This window comes from Malaclemys terrapin, chromosome 6 (genome assembly GCF_027887155.1).
Source record: "Malaclemys terrapin pileata isolate rMalTer1 chromosome 6, rMalTer1.hap1, whole genome shotgun sequence".
NCBI classification, from domain to species: domain Eukaryota; kingdom Metazoa; phylum Chordata; order Testudines; family Emydidae; genus Malaclemys; species Malaclemys terrapin.
The window spans coordinates 99,343,910-99,365,609 of record NC_071510.1 but is presented as its reverse complement, the minus strand read 5'-3'; the positions used below and the strand labels follow the sequence as shown (position 1 = coordinate 99,365,609).

Sequence of the window (21,700 nt, the reverse complement as noted above, 5' to 3'; positions counted from 1 at the left end):
TATTTATATTTAAGAGGTGAGAATTTCACCACAGTTCTAGCCCCTTTATGCCACATGAAAGGGCCAGAGCAGTATAAGGGGGCCTTAAAAGCCCAACATTTTGCCAGGGGAGAACTCCTCCATTGCAGGAGCTGTGAAAGTCAGCCCTAAGGCTGTCTTCTGAGGACCCTTTTGCAAGCCTTGGTTTAGAAGGTATATACCAGGGGCAGGAAGGGTGTGTTGGGGGTGGGACAGCAGCACTGAACACTGCAGAGATTTCAGGCCAACAGGGCAGCCATAGGAGGTTAAAAGAATGAGGAGTACTTGTGGCACCTTAGAGACTAACCTCTTCAGCTCCCAGAAGAAGCCCAAGATTGGGAGGTCAAAATGATGGCTTAAAGCCAGCCTAGTACCTTCTCCCACCATATGTTTTTCTTTTCTTATGTTCTTGCTTCAGTGCTACTTATAAACTTTTTTCTAAAAGGTATTTTTAAAGTTGTTTTAAGGCAAATACATCTTCCTTTTTTTGCTTCACTTCCTTTTTTTGAGGGGATGTATTTTTTCTGTTTACATTCATAGAGGTTTCAGTTCTCTTTCTAATTATTTTTATACTTTTATTGTGTTTTCTTTCACCTTTTTATTCTACGTATTTAGCACTTGTTTCAATTTAATTAAAAAATCATGGAATCTTGTCTTTTCTATTTGAATCCTAACATTCTTACTCAGGTAAACTTCCCTGGGAGTAAAACTTCAGGAGTGGAAACCTAGATCTATTGAAATCAATTTGATTTCAGTAGATCTATGTTTCCACTCTTGAAGTTTTGCTCCCAGGGAAGTTTACCTGAGTAAGATAAACCCCAACAGTATTGGATTTCACCCATCATATTTAAGTTTTTCTCTGCTGTTTTCTACAGCAAGTGAAACATTTAAATCAGTTTTGCAAACAGAAAAAAGCTTTTCTTTTTATTTGTATCTGCCCTAAGAAAGATGATACCCTGTATATGGCACTGCTGCTAAACATTAGTACCTCACACCTCTATCTGTTAAGTATCAGAGGGGTAGCAGTGTTAGTCTGGATCTGTAAAAGCAGCAAAGAGTCCTGTGGCACCTTATAGACTAACAGACGTATTGGAACATGAGCTTTCGTGGGTGAATACCCACTTCATCGGATGCATGTCATGTAGGTATTCACCCACGAAAGCTCATGCTCCAATACGTCTGTTAGTCTATAAGGTGCCACAGGACTCTTTGCTACCTCTACCTTTGATGCTTACAGTAATATGCTGCTTGTAGCTGAAAATACCCTTGTTGCTTGTGTGAATTATTAAGTCTACATAAATACCGATGACTATGAAATCCACCGTTGAAAGTTATACCTAACAACAGTATGCTAATTGGGGATGAGCAGAGAATATTTAAACATCAGAGGTTAAAATTAAAGAGACAACTTGAAGCTCTGGTTCTGCAAGTAGCTAAAGAATTTTTCCTTGACGACATGGAGTGTCACTTAAGCCTTCTTCGTGTCTTCACTTCAAAAGAGAAAAGGTGAACATTAGTTTCTCTTTTACTTTCTAGACAACAGCAGAGTTCAGGGTTCTGTTTTCCTATCACCCTGGCTGGAAACATCATTAATGTGCAGATCAGTGTAAGGAGTCCAGCTTCCTTTATTTTGTTGTTGTTAGCAATCTGGTCAACTTCAGCTGCAGACACATAGATTCCGAAGTGGTAGAACTCAGGTCCTAATGGGCAAGAAGCCTTTTGCTTAGCTCTAAAACGTTGGTGTTGTAGGAGCTGGCTGATTTGTGCTTTTGTAAATGGCAAACCCACAAATCCTCATTCAAAACAGATGTATGGACTTGGAGCTTAATGGAGCACAGAAATGTGAGACCATGCTACTGTGCTGAGAGTGGGGCTGGCATTGGTTGCGTCACACACCAAGTGCCTCACCGTGTCGGGCTCCAGCTAAAGCTCTGACGCTGGCCTATGGTCTTCCTCCTCTGTCCTGACTTTTTAAACATTCTCTCCCCTGCTGGTGCTGATAACTGGGGCAGGGACGGGCTCTCTTTGCTCTTGCAGCAGCTTTCTTGGGGTTGTCATGGGAATGAAGAGGAACTGGCTGGCAGTCTACAGCAAGAGAGGCCCTCGCTATCTTCCTGCTCCTCTTGATTACAGCAGAAGCTACCAAGACAGCCATAATTGCAAGCACCAAGCCGTTGAGAATGAGTGAAGGCAACTGCCACCAGCTTCCTGTGAAGGAGGAGACAGCCTCAAGTTCCACCTCCCATCCTTTCACTTGCCGATAGGATTGTGAGTCTTTGGCCCATAAACTGTACACATTTGTAGCTGTCTATGATGAAATAGTGACCCAAATTACCTAGCAGCTCCGACACCCTAGTAAGGTGCACACTGTCAAAATCTAGACACCTAGGTTACTGTAGACAAACTAATGCTTTGAAAGGTCTGTTGTAGCAATATATAATACAGCACATTAGACTGAATATGAGGATATAAAGTTATATGCTCTTGCTTAAAATCAAGTCTAAGCACCAGACCATAATACAGAGTAAAAGATCAGCACAGACCACCTTCTCACTTGTGCACTGTCTTTCTCTCAAGAAAACGACTTGGTGTGTGGTTGGCACCCAAAGTTCGAGATCTAATTCTCTTTCCTACCATGATCACAGACAAGAACATATGGGAGATGATGGATTTCTTTCATATTATCTATAGTAGAGCCATTGTGTATCCATATTTTTATCGCACACATCAAGCATTGCTCCAAAATGCACCAAGCAGGATACATCTTCACTTTTCAGTGGCACTGTACCTATCATAAGGGTCTACAGCACATTGTATATACATCCCTGCTCTTCAGTAGTAAAACACTGCTTTGGAGTATCTAGGAAGGGCTGCTACCAGAGTGGTACAAGGCACTTTCACTTCTACTGGAGGCTGCGCATACTACATCTGCAACATATTTCAGCCCCTGCTATCCTAGAATTAAATTCTCCTATATGATAATGCTGATAACTGCTGCTAGACCAATTATATCAAACACCTCTGGGATAAAAAAAAAAAACAATCCCAATGCAAATGCTTTACAGATTCACATAGGAGTGCTACAGTAATTTAGATGCTCTACTTACTTTTCTGAACACAGTGGTCTGGTATGGGAGCTAGATTGTTCCGTACAGGAGTAAGGTCTTTTACTTTGGGTCGGTCTAGGGACATCTGTTGAAAACTTTTCCCTGTGATAGAAAAATATATACATACTATATGTACTTGGAAATAATATGGAGCATGACAGTACTCTACTTGCTGGTAGACTAACAACTTCTGTGTTAATATTCAGAAATGGGTATCTTCATGTCTACAGAAAACCAACTGAAAATGGCTAGACAGAAGGTCAGTGGTGATTGCTGATATTTATTTATTTACATTCATTTATAAAAATGAGTTCACATCATTAAGTTGTGCACATAGAAAGTCTACATAACAACATGACCTTGTTACTGTCACTCTGGTTCCCATTCTCTCATATTGTGCGTAACACTCATTTGTATTGTCTTGTTTAAAACTGGCCCAAAATTGTGTAACTAGATCCACATAGGAAGCCAATAGGGCTCAACACTTCCGTGTGCGTCCATCCGTAGTATACACAGTTTGCTGTTCTCACTTCTGAAATGAGGCATTGAAGTCTGTGTTTCTTAGTTACTCTCCTCTATGTAGACAAGTGTAATTCACCTCACCAGTCCTGGACCAAAGGCCTGATTCAAAGCCCACTGAAAGCAATGGGGATCTGTCCACTGGCTTCTATGGGCTTTGGATCAGGGCAAAATAGCTTTGCTAAAATATGAAGAACACCTGTGGAAATCAGAGATTTTGCCCCATCACTAGAGTCTAAATGCCGGTGAACTCTCTAGACCTGCTTTTCCTTTGGTTCGCGTTCTGTTTAGTCCCTAATACTTGTGCCAAATGGCTGTAAAATGCTGTCACTATCTTACATCCACTTTGCACTGGGATAAATGACTACATAAGCTTCAAGGTAGCAGAGAATGTCCATCTGCTTCCATTACTATAGTCAAGTTGTGTTTGCTGTGTTGCGATGCTTTAAATTGGAAACTATTGGTTTTGCTTAATTTGTATGTATGCATATGAGATTGACTGTTGGATTTTGTTATTTCTGGAAAGAAAAGGACTTATTTCATAAATGGGGTAGTGTGGTGAAATAATGGCAATAGAGTATAATTATATGCTTTGATATGAATGACTGGGATACAATGAATGTGTTATTCCTTGACTTTAGCAAGGCTTTTGATACAGTCTCCTACAGTATTCTTGCCAGCAAGTTAAAGAAGTATGTGCTGGATGAATGGACTATAAGGTGGATAGAAAGCTGGCTAGCTCATCGGGCTCAACAGGTAGTGATCAATGGCTCCATGTCTAGTTGGCAGCCGATATCAAACGGAGTGCCCCAAACGTCAGTCCTGGGGCCGGTTTTGTTCAACATCTTCATTAATGATCTGGAGGATGGCGTGGATTGCACCCTCAGCAAGTTTGCAGATGACACTAAATTGGGAGGACTGGTAGATACGCTGGAGGGTAGGGATAGGATACAGAGGGACCTAGACCAATTAGAGGATTGGGACAAAAGAAATCTGATGAAGTTCAACAAGGACAAGTGCAGAGTCCTGCACTTAGGAAGGAAGAATCCCATGCACTGCTACAGATTAGGGACCGAGTGGCTAGGCAGCAGTTCTGCAGAAAAGGACCTAGGGGTTACAGTGGACAAGAAGCTGGATATGGGTCAACAATGTGCCCTTGTTACCAAGAAGGCTAATGGCATTTTGGGCTGTATAAGTAGGAGCATTGCCAGCAGTTCGAGGGACGTGATCATTCCCCTCTATTTGGCATTGGTGAGGCCTCATTTGGAGTACTGTGTCCAATTTTGGGCCCCACACTACAAGAAGGATGTGGAAAAATTGGAAAGAGTTGAGCAGAAGGCAACAAAAATGATTAGGGGGCTGGTGCACATGACTTATGAGGAGAGGCTGAGGGAACTGGGATTATTTAGTCTGCAGATGAGAAGAATGAGGGGGGATTTGATAGCTGCTTTCAAGTACCTGAAAGGGGGTTCCAAAGAGGATGGATCTAGACTGTTCTCAGTGGTAGCAGATGACAGAACAAGGAATAATGGTCTCAAGTTGCAGTGGGGGAGGTTTAGGTTGGATATTAGGAAAAACTTTTTCACTAGGAGGGTGGTAAAGCACTGGAATGGTTTACCTAGGGAGGTGGTGGAATCTCCTTCCTTAGAGGTTTTTAAGGTCAGGCTTGACAAAGCCCTGGCTGGGATGATTTAGTTGGGGATTGGTCCTGCTGTGAGCAGGGGGGTGGACTAGATGACCTCCTGAGGTCCCTTTCAACCCTTATATTCTAATCCTTGTTGTTGGTTAAAAGGTCTGGAATAAAGTGGATGTATATCGGTATGCAGAGAGAATTTCTCTTCCCCCAAATATTTTCTTTGGGCCCAAAGTACATTGATGGCATTTGTTTTTGTATGGGGTAGTAAGGATATGCTGTTTTGATTGCAAAATGTTGTAATCTTTGCTGGCATTTTATTACATTGCGAGTTTTATGATAGCTGGCACTGCTGCTGTGTTGTTGCTATTTGCACCCCATTTACAAATGGGCACATGATCCCTCCAGTGGGGTTTCATGTGGCACAGAAATAACTTCTGATACATAGGATATCATAAATTACCCTAGCTTTGAAAAGGGGAGCAGGTCATACAGATCAGCTATTGCCAGTTCCTTGCCCTCTCTGCCAAAACATGCTCCCTTTTTTATTATTAGCCCATTTTTTAGATTACCTATCATGGCACTCAAGATGTACTAGGTGCTGTACAAACACATAACAAGGTATAGTCTTGTGCCTGATGGCTTAGCAATATACACAACAAATAAATGAACGATAAAGAAGAGCGGGAGATGATTACATGGTGGTGGGAAACATCTTGTGCACCTGCCTTTCCACCCCATACAGTGGTTCCCTTTCCGTAATTTATCTCCTTTCTGTTCCACAGAGTGGATGAAGGGTTGTGTCTGTTTTACAAAGGGATATACTGGCAAGGCTCATTTAAGCAAAATGTTCTGTATTGCTGATGCCAACTCAATGCTACAGTTGACAGGAGTTTCTGCTGCAATATTGCCAAAGCTTTTTGGGATAGTTGATCATCCTTGTTCTACCAAGGTCACACACTGATGGAGACAATCCAAGATAAAGTGTTTTTTCTCCAAATTTGCGCCAGTGGTAAGATGGTAAGGTTCAAAATGCCCAATGCTACCAACACCAAACTCACTTGACATTTATTCAAAGGGCAATCAGTAGATAGATCAGCTGAGCTTTCATTTCTAAGAGTATAAAAAAACCACACAAAAAATCCCGTTTCATGACAGATGTCTCAGTAGCATTAGCATAAAATATAGTTCTAAATTTTAGCAAAGATAACTCCATATAAGGGCTTAAATGCTGAATTTCAGCTGAGATAATGACTTGCAAATTAACTTGTTACTAAAAAAAAAAAACCCCAAATGACTGATAACCATAATTCTGTCCTATATTTTCAGTGATAAGGCAGTTATATGTAGCAACCACTGTCAGTACTGAAAATGGAGGAAAAGAATATTAACATTTAATTACTATAAAGAGCCAAATGTCTGTCTCTCTCTCTAAACCCTACCCCCTGTGCAAGATGAAGTAAATGGGCTTTATGAAAGGGCCTCCCCTATATCAAGCCCAGCTGTCTGGTGGGGAACCTTAATTTACTTCCAAACCTCTACAATTCTGCAGGCAGGGAAATGCTGTGAAAGCTACAGAGGACTAAAAAGCCAGAGCTAAAGTAAGAGCCACGAGTCTCTAAATTCATAAAGTAAATGGAGTGTTAATAACAGGGATTCAGGTGTCCCTTATTACAGCAGCAGACAGATTTTAGACAACACACACACAGCTCTTTTCTATCATCATATTTTAAGACAATACCTGGGCTATGCAATATATTCCCATCAACTAGCGAGCTGCCCTTGTTTTATTCATTTCAATGGATGTCCTCTATTCTAGCTTACGGGAATCTTCTTATTGTTGGAAAATTTTCTTTGTTAAAGAGCAGCTGAGCCTGTACACAGACTACTGAACTCTCACAGTGCTCCAGCTTTATGTAGTAAGTTAATTTTCTAACTGTAATTTGTAAATTGCAAACCATTAGAGATAAGGGGATACATTCTTCCCTTCGATACACAAAGAGAGCTCCCACCATAATGAGTTAACTGTTTCCTGTAGGTTCCATACTTGGGCCATGATCCTGCAAGCAGACCCATGCAGGAAGACCTTTACACCTGGAAGTTAATGGGGTCTCTATGTGGATACAAGTGTCCACTGTGCAGATTCATTTGCAGGATTGGGGTTTTAAGACACAGAAAACTCTTGGAAAGATAGCAATTAGATGATCCTGTCTGTGCCTCCATCTCTCCCTCCCTCCAGCATAGTAGGATTGACCTTTACCATATTACACCTTCTTAAGAAAAGCCAACAATGTAGATTTAAATTACTTAAGTGATAGGGTTTTCATCATTTCCCCAGTGAAAGTACTCCACAGTCAACAGACAATTCTTTTGGGGAATGTTTCCAAATATACAGCCTCCATTTTCCTTTATTCAGTTTTATCCCATTTCTCTTAGTGAAAACCTCTTGCATGATCCTAAACAATTCCTCAGCCTCCTTGGTAGCTATTTACGCTTGGGTTGCAAAAAAGTCCGACAGGATTTGTTTCATAGGGGTTGTGTGAGGTGAACCCTGATGAATTCAATCTAGAGGTGATTGCATCACATCAATCACAGCTAGTTCCCTGGAGTCTTGGGTGCATTTAGTGAGAAGGATGGCAAAGGGGAAGGTGGGGAAAAAAAACATCTAGGCAGAGATCTAGGGTCCCAGACTGTGTGAACTTAATCAGCCAAGGTCTGTCAAACTTTTAGGGACCTGGCTCTACTTAACCCCCTACAAATAATTTCTAGCCCTTATTTTCACAGCATCAGTTATTCTGAAATTAGCTTGTCTACAGAATCTCTATTACAAATGTAATGAAAGTTCAGCTACTGTGCAGTAAGTAGCTTAGTGGATTGTTCAGTTTTCACTGCTATGCAGGAGGCAGCCACAGCTCAATAGTGATGCATCTGACCAGTTAGGAGTAGGTGTCAGAAAGGAGTCCTTGCCAGTCCTCCTTGAACTGAAGAGTAGTGGGCTCTGACATGGTCCCTCAGCAGCAGCGGTGGTAGATACAAATACTTAAATTACATCTATTCTTGGAATTGGTGTACAAATGTGTGTGTGGGGGTGTTTAATTTTCAGTTAGCATCTAGATATTATGATGCTTTGTGCACTACAAGATCCCACTTTGGGAAGGTACATAAGCATGTGCTGAAATTGAAGCATGCGAGAAGTACAATTGGGAATGAAGTTAAAATTGCTCGTATGCTTAAATTATTTCTGAACCAGAGCCTGACAGACAGATTCATGAAGAGACAGACGTGAATCAAAACATGGGATCCCAAACTGCCAAACATCAGCTCCAAATTCACTTCAGAACCTTGTAGCTCAGACTCATCTTTCGTTTCATTATCATTACAGAACAGCTTACAAAATACTAGGTAAAAGCATTTACTCTCTCAGTAAATTTAGCAACTTTAATTCAGCACTGAAGACAACATAAACTTGAACACAGCACATATAACTGAAGTGCTGAAAAGACAATATATTAACTAAAAATCTCTTAAGATGCTGTTTTGGGAATCCTACTGCATACAGGAAGAATAAACTAAAAAAATTAGAAATATCAGCACTCAGACTTACCTATATTTCCAACATGCCCCTATCCAACCTGCCATGTCTGTAGAGATTAGATGATACGGGGGATATTGAACAAAGAAATTACCTGATGGAGAACTAGGCAGATAGGGAAGGTGGGGAGGGCACAAAAGCACATGGCTGGATCTTTCAGAGAGCAAACCATCTATCAGTTTATCTGAAGAAGTTGCAGTACAGACTTTATACGAGAGTATTTGGTTAGCATCTGTGTTCCAAGGATTATCTGATAAAGTCTGGCAGCTACTTCTGTGATCTAACAAGTCATGTTCACTTCTACTTTTCTGAGATCTGTGTGCAAAATGGTAGGCATTAGTACCCAAGGACACACTTGAAGTTGCACTCTGGGAAGTTGTTAGAAAAGAATTGCCTATAGTAATGGGGGGGAGACTTTGTGTTCTTATTGGAGGAAGTCCATTACACTCTGGCTGCTTCTTTTCTGATATGAGGTACTTCTGGGTGTCTGTGCTCCTTCTTTTAAAGTCAACAGTGGTCAGACATTCCTCGGAGTTGTCTTTACAGTTTGTGTCCATAATGCAATCAAACGTAGTGATAATGTCATCAACTTCCGAGGTCTCTTCCCTTTGATATCTGTCTCTGCCTCTGTCTTTCTGGTTTGTTTTCTGATCATCTTTCTTCTTTTTGCAGGAGAAGATTTGGTTAAGCATACTGAATCTTGCTTCCTTCTTTAGGATTTTATTGTTCTGTGAAGGAGGGTGATGGACTGGCTCCGATCTACTAGAAAATAATAAACAAATAAATATGAGAACAGAAAGTGGAAATCCTTCAGAGTTTTTGTACAAATGTACTGAATCTTAAAAGAAATCTTGCCTGTCTTAGCACACAAAATGAAGACTGTCATATCCAGAAGAAAGTTAAATTACTGCAGGAGTAATTTAAGTAGGTTGAATGGTATTGCCAAAACTGGAATGTAAAGGACACTTATGATCAAAAAAGAAACTAAGAATGGTACCTTTTGACTCAACTGATCTGCTTTTTGTGTGTATTCAGAGTACATTAGATGGTGATACATTTGCCAAAAATAACAGAGCTTAACTCAAATGCAAGGCTGAATTTGCAGGGCAATTTTGGAAATTTGGTCTGGAATCTTTGAGACACTAATAGATTTGGAACCTGGGATGCCAATTTTGTGGGCAGTTTTCAGAGTATAAATGCACTTTATGCCAGTACACTGGGACTCCTTTTAACAAGAAAAAATGCATTGGGATCTTGAAAGACAAAGCGGCCTTTGTTTTATGTCAAATTTGAAAGCTGGTATTTCCAACTGCACAGCAATCGCTAGCACCACGTGAGGGGCAATGGTTCAGCATCGACCAGAGAGGAAAAAAAGCGACCATTAAATCAGTACCATTTTACTGTACCCCAGCTCTTTCCTTGGAGGTCGCTCATCCAAGGGCCGAGCAGACCTCACGCAGATTTGGGAGCTCTATCAAGATCATAGTATGCAGTGGTCTGGCCTCAGCAGGTTTTACAGGAGGCTGCTGCTGCTGGCTAAATATCAACTTCTAGAGGTTGCTCAGGAAGTAGAGTTTGCAGCAGCCTCAAAGATCATTTGAAGTTCATCTTACCCTTTGTAACACAGGAAATAATACTGACTGTTGACTGGAAAGAAAGGGGCAGGATAAAGAAATGTAACAAAAGTCTAAAAAAAAAAAAAAATCAGCATGATAGCTTTCACTCTTTATAAGTGAGTTTTCTACCAGTGAAGGAGAACCTAAATGAACAAAATTGGGGCCATTGATAAAAGGAAAAATAATTCGTAAAGCGACAAATAATAAAGCCTCTTTAATAGAAGAGGTTTAGAAAAGTGAAAACATGTACACAGCAAGGCACAGAACTAATCATAGACAAAAACATTACGTCAAGGGTGAAAACTATTTTAAAGTTATGGGTATGAAAGCTTATATTATTAGCCGTTTGAAACACGACTATTATATTTAGTGGGGCAAATTTTGCCATAGTTACATGAACCAATGGTGGTTACATGAACACATAGCTAACCTCCATGAGTTCAACAGAAGGCAGATATTTGAGGGCAAAAATTGTCCCATCACATGTATTTTGTGCAGGAGACATTGCTGTATTGATTTACAACTAAATTCATGTTTGATTTGTTCTGAACCCTACATTTATTGTTCTGAACCCTACCTGAGACAGGTCATTCATTAGTTGATTGACTTTACCATTGCTATTTATAGTGAAGAATTTGAACCAAGCATTGTATAGGAACTGCAGATTAATTTCAGTAGTTTCGTGGCTCTTGCATTCTTCAGTAGCATTCAACGAGAAGGAAATGTCATTTCTTTCCTACTGATATACTGTTCTAGCCAGTGACCTGCTGGCAAAAGCAAGAGGTTGTTTGATTTCTTGTTCCTTTACCTGTTCTCCTGAGAGAGCAGCTTGATGCACGCTGTGTGCCCGCAGTACATCGCGTATGTCAGAGGAGTGTTTTCATTGATGTCCCGAGAGCTGCTATCTATCCCCAGCTGCAGCAGCGTCTGTACACAGTCAGCTTTCCCTGCTGCTGCAGCCCAGTGTAGAGGCGTCCTAGGGAAAATATGGAACAAATTAATGACCCAATGAGAACTACTGCAGTACTACCTAGCCTGCATCTTCACAGAGTGTATCATCTAGCGCTCTCAATGATGTGGTGGTAAAAATGCCTCTGGTTGATCTACATTAACACTCCATGATTGCTAGCACTGGTGGATCTGAACTAGGGAAAGAATTGCCTAAAATTCCCAGTGCAGAGTTCAAAGAAAAGCTTTCTAGTCTCCATTGTCTGGTGGCAACTCCTTCCCACCTCTGCACCGGACCCAGCTGTGAGGGTGTAGGGGAAAGGATGCTCTCTCTAGCCACAGAGCAGTAGTGGAGCTACTCCGCAGCTGCTACTTCATCCATCAGACTACAGTAGCTTCTTTTGCTGCTGTGTTCCATTACATAGTGGACGAGGACCAGCAGGAGACCCATATAGAGGCAGATCCATTTTCTAAATCAAGCTGTCCTGATCCTTTCTTGTGTAGGGGAACCTATTTGATTTTCTGCAACCAGAAACCTCTGAAGTCACAGTGGAAGAAGCATTATTTGGGCCTAGTGTATAGAAAATAATATTTGGCCTCAAAATTTTAACATTACACAGAAAAACTACTGCTTATATTTCTGAAATTGAAATAAGCTGCAAGGTACAGAACATGCCAGATAAGAAAGATTGTGAATGACAATAGGTGAATAAAAGAGGAAGTGTGTGAGCATGGTGCAACCCATTGATTTCAGATGAGTGTAACAGGGAACAGAATTGAAAGGACAGCTAATGAGGGCTTATAAGGTATTGTCCAGTCTCCAAAATGATATCTCTTAAAGGAAAATGTGAGGGAATTTAATAGAAAAATGTTTTCCCATTTGCATATTGAAGATTTTTAGGGTAAAATCTATAGAACCCTGTTGGTTTAATCTCTATTAAGTTTTATAGGACTTTTCCATAAAGGATTAAATGTGTAAATCCTTCATGGGGAATAGGATAGGCCCATAATTGGATTTATACTGAGAGCTGTTACTGACAGCCCTCAGGTTCTACTCTTACTGAACTCAATGCTAAAACTCCCATAGACTTTGATGGATGCAGGATTGGGATTCTAAACAGTAAAACGGAGGAATCTTCTACATGTACAATACAATGGTGCAAAGTGCTTCCTGTGAGAATGGGAGATGAGGTTCTCAGCATCTTGAAAATCAGGCTCTAACATCTTAGCATACTAAGGGTGAAAGCCTGCACCCAGTAAAGTCAATGGGAGTTTTGTCATTGACTTCAAGGGGGCCAGGGCTTCACCCCAAAGTCGTAGGTTCTTGTTCTGGTATTTTGGAAGGAATGCCTAATTTTAGTGAATCAAATAGTAACAAGCCCGTGTGTATAATCACCTTCTTTTCCTTCCAGAAATATAGTGTAAAAAACCATTTACATGAGTCAGCAGTTGTATAAATATTATGGACTGATTTCCAGAGTCACTAAGCGCACATAATTCTCAGAAAATTCAGTTAAATTAAATAGGTCATGGCCAGTAGAACAGGAAACATGATTATTAAACAGACATTCTTAGCCTCAGGTAACACAATGGGACTTAGAGCAGGGGGTTTCCAGCACTTTCAGTACATTTCCATGGGTACCTGTCATCCACATCAAGGGCCTGCAGATTGCACTCCGGGACTCTAGCCAGCTCGCTGATAATGTCACTGTAACCTGCAGCAGCAGCAATGTGCATACACGTCTTCCCATTCTCATCGTCATAGTTTATTAGCGATGAACCCTGGTGATGGTTCAGAATGATGGAACACAGAATCCTGTTTCCACTCTGGAAAACAAGCAAGGGGAAGAGAAACATTTAACAATGAAGCACATGTTTTGCGGCACTGTCTATCCTTGGGAGGAATAAATACAACAATGGCATTTTCTGTTTATTTCAGATTTGAGAATTCCTGCCCCTCCCAAAATTGTTTGGGCTGTGAGTTTCTTAGAATGCTTCTGGGCATTATAGAAATAACAAATAAGGTATCACAATAGAAAAATCCAAAGAAAGACAGCATATAAACGTATATGAATACTTTCTCAGAAATGTTTCGATTTTTATGAAACACAGAATTTAGAGGGATACAAGCATATATATATGCATGTGTCCCTTTGAAGAGCATTTACATTCTCCTCTATGTTTTTAATCAAGACTATACAAAGTAGTATAAGTCCCCAGACTGGCTTAGGCTCTGTTATTCCCTTCTCTCTGTTCCACACTGGGGATCTTAACTTGGGACTGAATTCTGCACCCCCTCATCATGGTGAGTTGTACTTATGCAAATAGTTCCACTGACTTCAATGGGATTACAATTGTAAGTACTGCTCAGCAAGAGTAAGGGACAGAAAGTTGGACCTTTGATGGTTACTCTGTTTTACAACCTTGTTTTTGTTCCATGCAATGGTACTTCATAAGCTTCTAAATAAACTGGAAAAATGCCAATTGATAATGTGGTAATAAACTGATGGCCACATTGAAATCCAAATATACAATATCCACTGGCTTCCTGTTATCTGCCAAATCAGTAACTGCATCAAAGATAACAAACCTGAGCAGTGTGTTGATTGGAATCTTTTCTCCCTTAAAATATTTCTGAACATGTAATCCAATTAGCCAGTGGTTTTCCAATTTTTCCTCCTTAAAAATAGAGGGGTGCTGGGGCTCAGGGCTTTAGCTACAAGGGGAGTGCCGGTTTCAGCCCGAGTGCTCCCCCCGCAGCTAAAGCCCCGAGCCCTGGTGTGGGTCTCCCCCCATCCCAGTGAAGCAGGGAGCGGAGCCGTGAAGAGCCCTGAGCCCTTGCGCCCCTGAGGGGCTGAACCCGGGATTGGAGCCATGGGGCTGAAGCCCCAATCACGGCGCTCCCCCCAGGTCTAAAGTGCTGAGCCCCAGTGCTCCAACAGGGCAGAAGCCCTGAGCCTCCGCCCTGAGAGTCAGAAGCCCCGACTTCCCCTCCCTGCCCTGAGCCCTGACTCCCCCCACCCGGCGGCTGCAGCACCAACCCCCCATGTGGCTGAAGTCCATAACCTCTTCTTCAGAGTTACGGAACATTTCAGAGTTATGGAAAACCTCCATTCCGGAAGTGTCCATAACTCTGAGGTTCTACTGTATATCCTTTGTGCTTTCCAAAGACTACCGAATGACCAAGGACTCCTTGAGGAAAAGCTGTTTGGCTGAAATGTTGGTTTGTCCCTGTCTTTGTTGTAAGTATTGTTCAAATAAAAGTTGTATGACTGACATTGTCTATTTGACACCTTATATGTATATGGAAATTTCTGTAAAGAGTGCACAGGGTTTATCAAGTACTATGATTATGACTAAAACTAGTTGTGATCTTTCCCCCTTTTAGCACAGTATTGTATCAACTGGTTTCTGTGGATGAGTTACTGATATGGTTTTAACGAATGAGCTTGCTCCTGTGGGTTCTTTATTCTGTACTAGAAGAAGCAGAATTTTCCATTATTTTTGTTGTTGAGGATTCATTTGTTGGTACCCTAGGAAAGATGAATCATGCATGCTGCATTTTGATAAGATATAGAAAATTAAAACATATGTGGGCATGCAAAAGGTGTGGGGGCATGCCTCTTACTCATGTTCTGGCATTCAGCGAGGGGGTTACACACAGATCATCTGCTAGGAAAATGTCTGTTAATCATCTGTTATTCACCTGTTGTTTCTATCACATGGCCCCATCCCATTACAACTGAACACCCTGGCATACCTTAAATTGTCAGTGGCTCATCTAAGGGTTAGATTACAGCTGGCCCTGCGTGTGTACTCTCTGGATTACTGTTACCATCGGTAGTGCTAGACATATTACAGGGAACATGGAGGTGTCATGACCCCATTCCTCTTCCACAGTAGCTGGTGGACTGGAAAAGTGACATGGCATGTCTTCCGTTGAAGGGCTTGCACTTAGGGGGGAAATCATCTAAGCTCTGGTTAGTTGTTTTGATGATCTGATTATGCTAGTGAGTTTCTAGCTGAATATTAGCATCCAAAGCAGTGGACAAGCCCTTTTGTTTATTATAAATTGAAATAAATAAGTGTGTATATGCAAAGGTAGAGGCCAATTTTTGAAAAGTCCCTGTAAGAACAGATGTAAATAACTTTTATTTACTTAAATCCTCCTTATTTGCAATTCTTTATTATTCACTTTTTGAATATCAACAGCCCAACCATCCAGCCCTCACTTCTATGGAAAAAAACCTATCCATGTCAGAAGTCCCTTTCACTTCAATGGGAGGACCCTATTTGCATGAGGAAAGATTACTGATGTGAGTACGTTGAAGAATGAGGGACTGGAGGGTGAGGCTTGATTCCGATTTTTTTTAAAGTAGAAATTTTCTTTGAAGTTTCACAAAGTTAAATAGTCACCACCCCCTCCTTAGGCATTCCTGGGAAAACACATGAAGCCAGCAGACAGCAAATGAAGTTTAAAAATGAGAAAGCTGTCTGAAACTCTACTTAGCAATGAGTTACTGGTTACACACCTTATCCAAACCTAATCCAGCAACACACACAGGGCTAGACCATGGCCCTAAAGGAAACACCCACTGTGAACTAGGAAACTGTTTTCTTTAGTATACCTTGGGAGGGAGGGATCGCCTCTCCCCAAAGAAACCAGGGGTCTCCAAGATCCTCCTGAATCATGGGATTCAGGAGGGACTCAGGGCCATCCATATGCAGATCCTGCACTTCTGCATTGCCACGGGTGGCTTTGCCTCCAGTCTGTGCTGCCAGCTATTCCCCCTGAAGGGGTTCCCCAGCACATAGGGGGCTCATCAGGCCATATTAACTTTCCTCAAGGGCAGTCTGTGGGAGATGGAGGGTGGGGAGAATGATATTTTCTCTGCCTAGTGCTCCCACCTCCCGGAGCCTGCCTATTCCCTCCACCTTCTCTATATGGAAATCCCCCAAGCCAAGGGAGAGTCTTCTGTGGAGCCTAGTGGGAGAGAAAAGAATACTGCTGAAGAGGCACCCAAGATCCTTCTACAAACAAAGGGCCCCCTTACCCACAGCTCCAAAGGGTACAGTCTTGTTCTCAGAGAGCCTGAACTTAAATTAACATCTCAGTAAGTAGGACTAAGAAAAGCTGTCAAGTCTTTCCATATAAATCCAAACAAATAATCTACGATTTCATCATACAACATGTACTAATGAAAGTTTAATTGTTGCCAAGGAGCAAATGTTTCTGGGCACAAGTTTGATAAACTTAGCATCATTCAAATAAAATGAACTTACACTGCACTAGATCAGGAGTGGTTTTGTTTTGTTTTTTAAACGTGAATTCTTTTTATATCCCTTCTGATTTTTGAGTCTTTAGAGTTCATGTTTTCCAGCTTCTCTCTGCAACCCTGTAGCCTAGAAACTTTTTTTTAAAAAATGGAAGCTGAGATTTTCATATAATTACCTGACTCCAGGAGCTGAGCTTTAAGAAAAAGAACAAATACTGTGAAACTGTTTGTAAAAGTCCTGAGAATTGGCAACATAGCACAGTGAGGAAACTATGTTGTTTCTAGAACCTTTGTCACTGCAGTATTTAAGTGGCAGCATTATCTGGGATTTAGAACATTTTAAAGAAATTACATTTGGTCTCAACTTTAGTAAACAGACTTTCATGATGCAACTAAGTTTCCTTCTGGTTACAAAGATTATTGCTTGTTTGACTGAAAGGGGAAAAACAGCTTCTGAGGCCTTGTTTAAATAGAGCAAGTGAAACTAAAGGTCTGACAGGACCGGGTGTTCACTCACGTACAGACATTCTCCTGTTTGTGCTGAAATCACATGCAAAGCTCCTAGTGAAGCCAAGGAGAAGAGTGTACACATATGCAAGGGAAGTATTTGACTCTAAGTAGGTACACAGTTTGGCACCTGATAGACAGTTCCACTACATGGAAGTAGCTGTGCTAACGTGTTTGAATGGTAGGCCCAGTTCAACACCACTTGTTCAGCGCTATGAACTGGAGTATTTTCATGTGTGAAAGCTGGAGTTGTGTTGTATGAGAGAGATGAGGGGTTTGGGGGGACAGCAGGGATCTCTAGAGCAATTTTGGCTATCTCGGGGGGAGTGCATGCTGGAGCAGGGGCTCTCACCACCCTTTTTTATGGTGCAGTGAGCATTACCTTATTGAATTGGGCCAGGTGCATGGAGGTACCATGGTTCCACCTCACCCCACCAGGTCATCAGAATTCAACGGACTGTAGCTGGTGCCTTGTGTCCTGTATTGCTCCCATGCAGGACCAGATACAGCCTGCCCCCAGCTTCCTGACTTTCAGTTTCTAGGTACTTTTGTTGCATAAATGAAAATACTTTGGGCCTGATTAACTACTGTGGCCTGCCTCCATTAGAGCTGTATACACTGACACAGCAACACTGATGGAGCTGAACCAGTGCAAACCCCTAGCGCACATCTGCTGCACAGGTATAAACTGTGACTTGCTCTAACATCTTACTCTAGTTTCAAAGGAGTTGTTTTTTTACTCTGATGCAGCATGTCTACAATAGGGGCTTACACTAGGGCAGCTACATCACTGTTGCTCTTCCTGTACAACCAACTACTGTTTGAGGCAAGGCCTGTCTGGTTCTCTAGTGTCACACGGGCCTGGAACTCTGGTGGGGAAATCATCAGATGCACAAACTCTTTTTGTTTGCACCTTGCCAAGTACTAAACATGTGTTCTTTGAAACTGTAGGCAGAGGAAGTGTATTTATCTCCCACCCACACACAATAACTGTAATGGGGCATGATGGTGTAATGGTGTATATTTTAGCAATATCTACCCACGCTGCCTCTTTTCTGTGCCTTCTGGAACAGGTTTCTTTACAATGCCTCATGTTTCATCTGCTGCTTTCCCAGGAAAGAAAGCACAAGTCCCTATTCAGCTGAAAACAGCTCCTGCAGCTACTGGCTCTGGGAGTTCTCTAGGCCTCTTGTGCTCCGCAGATATTTAGCGCAGCTCTTACGGGAAAAATATCCCTGCTTCAGCAGCTCCAGAAGTGGTTACTAGACCTCCCTTGCCACTGCCGCCTCCACAGCACAGTCCTGGGACTCCACCTCTGGGCTCTTGTGAAAAAGTTTGGGGGTATTTTCAGAGTTCCCCAGATCTCAGACTGTGGCAATGAGTCTAAGCACGTGTCTGTAAGCTGGCAGGAGCTTTAGACAGGCCAAAGCCTTATCCTGCCTGGCAGCAGTTATTAGCCTCTATCTGCCCTTATATTGACAGGGAGGTAGAGAGAAACAGCTGTCAGATACTTTTCCCTGGCTAAGCTCAAGTCAGAGAAGAACACTAAGGCCTGGTTTACACTACACAGTTAGGTGGATGTAAGCAGGGCTGGCTTTAGCAGGTGCGGGGCCTCACGCCGGGACGTGAATTGTCTCGCGCCCCCTCCCACCCCAACTCTGCCTCAGCCCCGCCCCCTCCCTGCCCCATTGGATTCCTCCCCAAATCCCGATCCTGGCCCCGCCCCCACTGCCCCATTGGATCCCTCCCCAAATCCCTGCCCTGGCCCAGTGTCTTCCTCAAGCACGCTACATTCCTCCTCCTCACCCCTTCCTCCCAGGCTTGCGCTGATCAGCTGTATGGCGGTGCAAGCGCTGGAGGGAGGGGGGAGAAGCAGGACACGGCTTTTTTCCCCCCGCTCTGCCGGCAGTCCCGGACATTGCGGGGCCCTCTTAGGTGTGGGGCCCCCATTCCGGGGAATCGGCCGAATTGGCTTAAAGCCGGCCCTGGATGCAAGGCAGCTTATGTTGACTTAATTATGTCAGTGTCTACACTACAGCCTTGTTCCGCTGAGGTTATTGCCCTACTACACCGACAAACATACATGACATACACAAGAAGTGTAGGGCTTATGTCAGTGTAGTTAGGGTGTTTCAGTGTCTACCTTACATCAGGTGTCTTGTCAATTTCATGGCTCCATACTGCTGCCAGGAGGCTCCCCACTGAGGGAGGTGAGAAGCCTGGGCAGCTGTCCCCCTCCCCCGCTCCCGCCAAGAGCTGGGTGGGGCAACTGAGCGCCAGGTGGGAGGGTTCTTAGCCCACCAAACTGCCCTCTTCAGTCAGAGGAAGTGCTCCTGGTGAGGACATGCATCACTGACAGAAGGAGGGAAGTATGGACAGCCACTGCAGTAATTACTATGCTGACTTTAAGTCAACCTAACATAGGTCAATTTAGGGCTGTAGTGTAGCCATGTCTAAGAGCCTATGCCTGGTCCAGATATTTAAACCTGCCCATCCTTCTTCACTCCACACCCCCAAGAAGTAAAGCCTGTGAACCAGTCGGGTTCACTAACAGAAATTTCACAGAACAAAATCACAGCAGTGAAACAACACTTATTCCCTCTGCTCTCAGGCAGGCAGAAAAGTAATCCAGTTGTGAGTGGGTGACTTGAAAGGAGCAAGAGCAGGGATTTGTTAACCGCAGGAAACTGAGGGTTTATTTGCACCATTCAACCTCCCATGTTTTCCCAAAACATGCATTGCACATTTGTTGTTCTGAGAGGAAGGTGTGGGGGGATATGGACTGAGTAGGTATGTCTACACTGCACACGAAGCTGGGGCATCCACACACAAATCAATCTGACTTGGGTCAGCAACTGCTCAGGACACAGGTCCCAGGACCCTGCAAATGGGGTGGTTCAAAGCCCAAGTCCCAGTGAGACTCAGGTCCAACCCCTGTCATTTTGCAGAGTACACACAGGTCAAGCTGCAGACTGAAGCCAGGTCTGGGTAGCGCAGTATGAATACATTAGCATGGCTGAGAGACCTGGGTTCAGCAATTGTAAACCCAGGTTTAGAATGCAGTGTGGACGATCAAGCATGGGCTTGGAAACACCAAGTCCACAAACCTGGGTCCCACAGACCCGGGCTTAGTGTGCAGTGTAGACATACCCAATAAGGCTTCCGCTTTGCCATTCTTTTGACTAGCTTGGCCCTCACCAAGCTTGAATGCAGGACCCTCCAGAGCTTGCATGGAACAGAATTTCAGAAATTTTCAGCTGGATGGAACCTACACTGGAGCAAATGTACAAGAATTATTTAATAACTATTAGAAGAGATCCCTTTGAAGTACCAAGGCAAAATCTATACGACCCAATATAGTTTTGAAATGATCAGAAAAATATGAAATCAGAGAGGAAGTGTAGTTGAAAGTAATGATACGTATGGAGGCCACACCTGAATTCTATTCCAGACAAAAACGTTTTGATATATTTTAAGCATGGTAGAGTTAAGACCAAAAATGTGAGAATGGGGATGTTTAGTCACAGTGTATCTTCTCCTTGCAATTTGTGTTTTCTGTTTATAGGGTGACTAGATGTCCCGATTTTATAGGGACAGTCCCGAGTTTTGGGTCTTTCTTATATAGGCTCCTATTACCCCCCACCCTCTGACCCGATCTGTCACACTTGGTGTCTGGTCACCCTATCTGTTTATATGATACAGAGATGTTTTGAATACTTACTATAACTGTCACTGTAAATCAATAAAAATGTATAGTAAAAGCTTTGTCATCAGGCATGTTGGGGAATGTGGGGTGCCAGTTGGTCAAAAATTCTGGTTAACTCAGAGTTATACTTACCAATGGAGGGAGTCTGGGTGTGGGAGAGGGCTCGGGCACAGAAGGGGGTGTGGGACACGGACTCTGGGATGGAGTTTGGGTGTGGGAGGGGGCTCGGGGCAGGGATATGGGAGGGGTTTCAGGGTGCCGGATCCAAGCGGTGCTCACCTCAGGTGACTCCCTGCAAATGATGACATGTCCCTGCTACTCCTAGGTGGAGGCCTGGTCAGGGAGCTCTGCGCGCTGCCTCAGCCCGCAGGCGCTGCCCCCACAGCTCCTATTGGCCATGGTTCCTGGGCAATGGGAGCTGCGGAGCCAGCACTTATGGCAGGGGCAGCCGCAGTGCACAGATACCCAGTGGCTGTTCCTCTGCCTAGGAGCAGCAGGGACATATTGCCGCTTCCAGGGAGTGGCGCGGAGCCAGGAAGGGAGCCTGCTGGCCCTGCACCAAGCGGACTTTTAATGGTCTGGTCAGTGGTGCTGACCAGAGCCATCAGGGTCCCTTTTCGACCAGGCCTTCCAGTCAAAAACTGGACACCTGGCAACCCTATGAAGATTTGTATTGGGAGATATCAAATGCCAATTTCTAGAGCTTTCTGATTGGTAAAGTGCTGGATAACACAGCTTTTATTGTACTTCGATAACTAATGTAACCTACAGACAGAAC

The 21,700-nt window shown here is 43.0% G+C and overlaps 1 protein-coding gene across 1 annotated transcript in view; it reads right to left on the bottom strand.

Moving 5' to 3' along the window:
* Positions 1-21,700, bottom strand: part of ANKRD55 (ankyrin repeat domain 55) — a 66,437-nt gene that overhangs the window by 11,881 nt on the left and 32,856 nt on the right. Inside the window, exons 7-10 of the mRNA XM_054031311.1 lie at positions 13,076-13,260; positions 11,294-11,461; positions 8,964-9,631; positions 3,126-3,227 (exon numbers count right to left, since the gene is read on the bottom strand). Coding sequence (XP_053887286.1) covers positions 3,126-3,227; positions 8,964-9,631; positions 11,294-11,461; positions 13,076-13,260 — 1,123 coding nt within the window. The remainder of the gene's footprint in view (positions 1-3,125; positions 3,228-8,963; positions 9,632-11,293; positions 11,462-13,075; positions 13,261-21,700) is intronic.